This window comes from Mesitornis unicolor, unplaced genomic scaffold, assembly GCF_000695765.1.
Source record: "Mesitornis unicolor isolate BGI_N332 unplaced genomic scaffold, ASM69576v1 Scaffold30844, whole genome shotgun sequence".
NCBI lineage: Eukaryota > Metazoa > Chordata > Aves > Mesitornithiformes > Mesitornithidae > Mesitornis > Mesitornis unicolor.
Genome location: NW_010178530.1, coordinates 1 through 6,254, shown reverse-complemented (window position 1 = coordinate 6,254; position 6,254 = coordinate 1). Strand labels below are relative to the sequence as shown.

Sequence of the window (6,254 nt, the reverse complement as noted above, 5' to 3'; positions counted from 1 at the left end):
GGTCCCTGCTTTTGGCGTGGGGGTGGTCACTTCGGGGGCCGTCTCCAGTCACGGGAATGTTGAGCCCCCTGGCAGCAGTGGGGCAGGATGGTGCCCAGGGAATGGAGGGGTGTTACTGTGTCCTGGTCCCCCTGCGTGCTGGGAGTGTCTATGCAGGGCCCCCCTAACTCTGTTTCTCTCCACGCATTTCGGCAGTCGGAGGAGGACAAGCAGCTGCAGGATGAGCTGGAGATGCTTGTGGAGCGCCTGGGGGTGAGTCTGGGAGCTGCAGAGCCGGGAGCCCTGGCCAGGACTTGAGTCTGTTTGTCCCTTGCTTACGGAGCAGGGACAGACTCCTCCCTGACAGGCAGCTTCCCTCTGCAGGAGAAAGATACATCCCTCTACCGCCCAGCCCTGGAGGAGCTGCGGAGGCAGATCCGCTCCTCCACCACCTCCATGACCTCCGTTCCCAAACCCCTCAAGTTCCTACGGCCACATTACGGCAAGCTGAAGGAGATCTACGAGAACATGGCTCCTGGAGAGAACAAGGTAAAGGCTCTTGGCCCCAGTGTCCCACGTGGCTGGGGAGATGGTGCTGGGACAGGTGATCACAGGGCCCCCTATGTTCTGACATCAACCTCTGTAACTCACTGTGGTGGATTATAACCTGCCAGGACTCTGCCTTTGCTCACTGTGACGGCTTGTGGGCGCAGGGAGGATGTTGTGTCCTTGCTGCTCCTGCTTGCCTGTGCCCGATGTGCGTCTGAGCCCCCAATGCTCTTTCCCCAGCGCTTTGCAGCAGACATAATTTCTGTCCTGGCCATGACAATGAGCGGGGAGCGCGAGTGCCTGAAGTACCGTCTGGTGGGCTCCCAGGAGGAGCTGGCATCTTGGGGGCATGAATATGTCAGGTAAGCCCGGGTGAGAGCAGGGTTTGGGGAAGGACAAGGGCTCAGGGAGATGTCCCAGAGTGCTTCAAAGGTGTCCTGATTTGCTGGGCTTGTGCTCAGCTGCCCCTGTCACATCTGCACTTGTGTCACCTCCTTCTCTCTCTGCAGTGATTTGCTGCAGAGATCTTGCTGCCGTGGCTGCTGTAATCTCTACTCTTAACCATGTTCATCCTCTGGGCTTGTCCTCCATAAGCTCTTGCAGGAATGTGGAGCCCCCAGCAGCAGCTGCTCCCCATCCTTGGGGTTGGGTGAGGCTGGTTTCTGTGGCAGTGATGACCCTTTGTCCCCACAGGCACCTGGCAGGAGAGGTGGCCAAGGAGTGGCAGGAGATCGATGAGGCTGACAAGGCTCAGAGGGACACGCTCCTCACCCTGGTCAAGGAGATTGTCCCCTACAACATGGCCCACAATGCAGAACACGAAGCCTGTGACCTGCTCATGGAGATTGAGCAGATGGACATGCTGGAGAAGTACATCGATGACAACGCCTACTCCAAAGTTTGTCTCTACCTGACCAGGTGAAGGACCTTGGCATGCTGAGGTGCTGGTATCTGGTGGGCTGAGATTGCCTGAAGTGGTCGTCACCTTCATGTCTGTCTTCTCCTCAAAGCTGTGTAAGCTACGTCCCAGAGCCCGAGAACTCAGCTCTCCTGCGCTGCGCACTTGGCATCTTCCGCAAGTTCAGCCGCTACCCTGAAGCCTTGCGCCTGGCTCTGATGCTCAATGACGTGGAGCTGGTGGAGGACATCTTCACATCCTGCAAAGATGTGTAAGCAAAACCTCGTTCCCTGCCCTCTGGAGCCTTTGTGCATCATGGTGGGGCATGGCTCCCTGTGCTGGCAAGGGCTGGGCTGGATCCTGCCACCGCCAGAGGTGCCTGGGGGCTTGGACTGAGACTCTTGTCCTTGAAATCAAGATGGACAAGAGTGAGCCATCTCTGGGCTGCTCTTGTGTGCCTCTAGAGCAGAGCAGGCTGGGCTATATGTCCGTGCCATTTAGTGAGCACCTGTTTCTGCTGGGGCTGTCTGCGGTCCGGTCACTTGTGAAACCTCTCCCCTCTTTCCAGAGTTGTCCAGAAGCAGATGGCCTTCATGCTGGGTCGCCACGGGGTGTTTCTGGAGCTGAATGAAGATGTGGAGGAGTATGAGGACCTGACTGAGATCATGTCCAATGTCCAGCTCAACAGCAACTTCCTGGCTTTGGCCAGAGAGGTGAGCGTCCTGGCTGGGAAAAGAGCCCTGGGCTACCTCCAGCTGTGGTCTGCCTTGGCTACTGGGCTCTGTGGCAAGATCTGGGAATAAATTCTTTGTCCCTGCGAGGTTGGGCAGGCACCACCAGGAGAGGTTGCCCTTGTAGGGTGGCTGCCCTGGGGTGTGCTGGCTGGAGGTAACTCCTTTCTCCCTTCTCTCTGCAGCTGGACATCATGGAGCCCAAAGTGCCGGATGATATCTACAAAACTCACCTGGAAAATAACCGTAAGAGCTCATGTTGTGGCCTCTGTTGTTCCTCCCGTGGGGAGTTCCTGGGGCTGCGATGCACCTCTGGGCTGGAGCAGTCAGCTTTGTGTCTCGGGGTGGGCAGCTGCCTGCTGTGGATTTTGGCTTGTCCTTCCTGCTGGTGGTGGGACAGGTCCTCGCCCCTCTGTGGCATGGGACAGCTGCACGGTGGAGGGCAGACAAGACCTTTTTGGCTGCCCAGCTCACCCTGACGTCATTCCTCAGGGTTTGGGGGAAGTGGTTCCCAAGTGGACTCAGCCCGGATGAATTTGGCCTCCTCCTTTGTGAATGGATTTGTGAACGCTGCATTCGGACAGGACAAGCTGTTGACAGACGATGGCAATAAATGGTTGTACAAGAACAAGGACCACGGTGAGGGAGCCAGCTGGGTGGGGGCTGGAGGTGTCCCTAGACTAGGAGTCACTACCCTGTCCCTTCTGGGGGCCCACTGGGCTGCCCTGTGTCCCTGGCCACCACCTGCCTCAGGCAGGGCACATCGTTTTGGGGTTGACATGGGCTTTTCTCCCCTGGAACCGCAGGGATGCTGAGTGCTGCGGCCTCGCTGGGCACGATACTGCTGTGGGACGTGGATGGGGGGCTCACGCAGATCGACAAATACCTGTACTCCTCGGAGGATTACATCAAGGTAATGGCACCGATCTCAACATGGGCTCTGTGGCTGTATGGGGTGGTTGACCTTGCTTTGGTCTGCTGTGTGGCTCAGCTCCTGCCCGGACTGGGGTCGGATGCCCTGTGTCACAGCTTTTTGAGCGGCTCACAGCAAGGCAGGGAGCTCTTAGGGACTGCCTGAGGCACCTTTGGGGTCCCCTTGCCACAGAGCTACGAGCTTTGGACTGCTCGGTTGGATCTAGAGTGGCGTTGCTCACTTGGTACCAGCTTGGCCATCCTGGGGAGTGGGTGTGATGTGGGGTGACATTAGTCACTGGCTGGTAGGGAGCTTTATGTGTTGGTGGCTGGTGTGTGACAGTGTCTCTGCTTTGCAGTCAGGAGCCCTTCTGGCCTGTGGCATCGTCAACTCAGGGGTGAGGAATGAGTGTGACCCTGCCCTGGCCCTCCTGTCTGACTATGTCCTCCACAACAGCAATACGATGAGGATCGGGGCCATTTTTGGGTAAGGGCCTGGCCCCAGCCTCCTCTGGGCTGTGCAAGGTGGTGCGGCTTCCCCTCAAAACTCCCATCTCATGCTCCTCTGGACTCTGCAGGCTGGGGCTGGCGTACGCAGGCTCTAACCGCGAGGACGTCCTGACTTTGCTGCTACCTGTGATGGGAGACTCCAAGTCCAGCATGGAGGTAGGGAGCGAGGCAGGGTTCACCTGTGGTTCTTGCTGCCCTGCCTTCTCTCCAACAGCTTCTGGGAGTACAGGGGCTGTCCTGTGGGCAGTTTGGGCTCTGGGAGCAGGACTCTGTGTCTCTGCCCAATGCTGTGCTGTGCCAGGGGAGCATGTCCCTGATTTCCCATCTGAACTGCTCCCGTGATGGTATTGCAGCAGATGTGGGAGGGTGGGTAGCCATTGTGTCTCTCAGTAACCCAAGTTGCCATGCAAAGTGGGGACCAAGGGAACTTGGTGTTCTTTCAGGCTATGCAGACCCGGCCCCTTAGCTGTGGGCTCACTCGCTCTGTGCTGTCCCCACATACGGCATCTTTCCTTCCCTCCTTCACCAGGTGGCTGGTGTGACTGCCCTGGCCTGTGGGATGATATCAGTGGGCTCCTGCAACGGGGACGTCACCTCAACCATCCTCCAGACCATCATGGAGAAATCTGAGACAGAGCTGAAGGACACCTATGCTCGGTGGCTGCCGCTTGGCCTGGGCTTGAACCACTTGGGTAAGGCTGGGCAGTTCCAGTGGCCCTGTGGGTTGGGAATGGTGTGGGACAATCCCTCCGCTGCTGTGCTCTAACCACCATGTGTTACCCGGCAGGGAAGGGAGAGGCGATTGAGGCCATCTTGGCAGCCCTGGAGGTGGTGTCGGAGCCATTCCGCAGCTTTGCCAACACCCTGGTGGACATCTGTGCCTATGCAGGTGAGTTGGGCCCACTGAGGCAGGAGCTGGTCCCAGGCTCCCCTCCTCCTGCTGGTCTTAGACCTCTGCTCTTCCTCCAGGCTCAGGGAATGTCCTGAAGGTGCAGCAGCTCCTGCACATCTGCAGTGAACACTTTGACAACAAGGAGAAAGAGGAGGACAAGGACAAAAAAGACAAGAAGGAGAAGGAGAAGAAAGAGAGCTCGGCTGACATGGGAGCTCACCAGGTGGGGAAGTGTGGGCTGGGATCTGTGTCCCTGGGACTGGAGCCAGCTTTGGAGGGGGATCCCCAGGCCCCTTGCGGGATTGGAGCTGGAGGAAAACAGCCCCCAGCAGCAGCCCCTACTCTCCCAGTCTCACTGGGCTCAGGGTGGGTGCCAGGGCTGTGAGAACGGGTTTTGGGCTGGGTGCTCAGGGCCTGTGTCCCCACAGGGCGTAGCGGTGTTGGGGATCGCACTCATTGCCATGGGCGAGGAGATTGGTGCAGAGATGGCCCTGCGCACATTTGGCCACCTGGTGAGTGACACCACAGAGCCGGGAAGGGACCTGGGAACAGAGACTGGGTCTTGCCTTGCAGCTCTGTAGACCTGGGTAAGCTGGGTCTAACACCCACCCTCCTTCCCCTGCAGCTGCGGTACGGGGAGCCCACCCTCCGCCGTGCTGTACCCCTTGCACTGGCCCTTATTTCGGTGTCCAACCCCCGGCTCAACATCCTCGACACCCTTAGCAAGTTCTCACACGATGCTGACCCCGAGGTCTCCTACAACTCCATCTTTGCCATGGGCATGGTTGGCAGTGGTAAGCCTGGGGAACAGCCCTGTTTGTGGCACCTGTACTGTCTTCCTGGGGGGTGAAAGGTGGGTGACCTGAGCTGTGTACCCAACTCTGTGCCTTACACCCCCTCTTCTCCAGGCACCAACAATGCCCGGCTGGCAGCGATGCTGCGCCAGCTCGCCCAGTACCACGCCAAGGACCCCAACAACCTCTTCATGGTGCGGTTAGCCCAGGTGATGATCCTGTGCTTGCTGCATGTGGTGATGAAAGGGGACCGCTTGGGGTCTCTGCCCTTGGGAGTGGTGTCCCGGGGGTGTTACCTTCCTGCGGGGCAGGGCTGGGGGTCCTAGGTGTTGCCCCACCATCCTCTCATGTGCTTTCTGTGCCACACCAGGGCCTGACCCACCTGGGCAAGGGGACACTCACCCTGTGCCCGTACCACAGCGATCGCCAGCTCATGAGCCAGGTGGCCGTGGCCGGGCTGCTGACTGTCCTTGTGTCCTTCCTGGACGTGCGCAACAGTGAGTACTGGGGGCTTGGACCCACCCCTGCCCTCTGGCCCGCAGGGTGGGCACTGCTCAGTCCCCTAATTTCTGCCCCCCCTTCCAGTTATCCTGGGCAAGTCCCACTATGTTCTCTACGGGCTTGTTGCTGCCATGCAGCCCCGCATGCTGGTCACCTTTGACGAGGAGCTGCGACCTCTGCCCGTGTCGGTTCGGGTGGGACAGGTAAGGGGGAGGAATGGGGTGCTTCGGTGTCCCTGTGTGTCCCCGGTGTCCCTACATGTCCCTGGCTCTTAACTTCCTTCTCTCTGGCAGGCTGTGGATGTGGTGGGCCAGGCGGGCAAACCCAAAACCATCACAGGCTTCCAGACTCACACAACGCCGGTGCTGCTGGCCCACGGAGAGCGGGCAGAGCTGGCCACGGAGGAGCACGTGCCCGTGACGCCCATCCTGGAGGGATTTGTTATCTTACGAAAGAACCCCAACTATGATGTTTAAGCTGAGGGGGGG

At 59.0% G+C, this 6,254-nt stretch overlaps 1 protein-coding gene across 1 annotated transcript; it reads left to right on the top strand.

Moving 5' to 3' along the window:
* Positions 1 to 200: 200 nt before the first annotated feature.
* On the top strand, positions 201 to 6,251 carry PSMD2 (proteasome (prosome, macropain) 26S subunit, non-ATPase, 2). Its single transcript, XM_010182491.1, has 20 exons — positions 201 to 252; positions 364 to 528; positions 769 to 890; positions 1,222 to 1,446; positions 1,539 to 1,697; positions 1,995 to 2,139; positions 2,343 to 2,403; positions 2,650 to 2,796; positions 2,964 to 3,070; positions 3,429 to 3,556; positions 3,648 to 3,735; positions 4,109 to 4,271; positions 4,367 to 4,468; positions 4,549 to 4,694; positions 4,900 to 4,983; positions 5,097 to 5,265; positions 5,380 to 5,474; positions 5,636 to 5,762; positions 5,851 to 5,969; positions 6,060 to 6,251. The coding sequence occupies exons 1-20, from the start codon at positions 232 to 234 to the stop codon at positions 6,240 to 6,242; spliced, it is 2,556 nt and encodes an 851-aa protein (XP_010180793.1). The 5' UTR covers positions 201 to 231; the 3' UTR covers positions 6,243 to 6,251.
* The last annotated feature ends 3 nt before the right edge of the window (positions 6,252 to 6,254 follow it).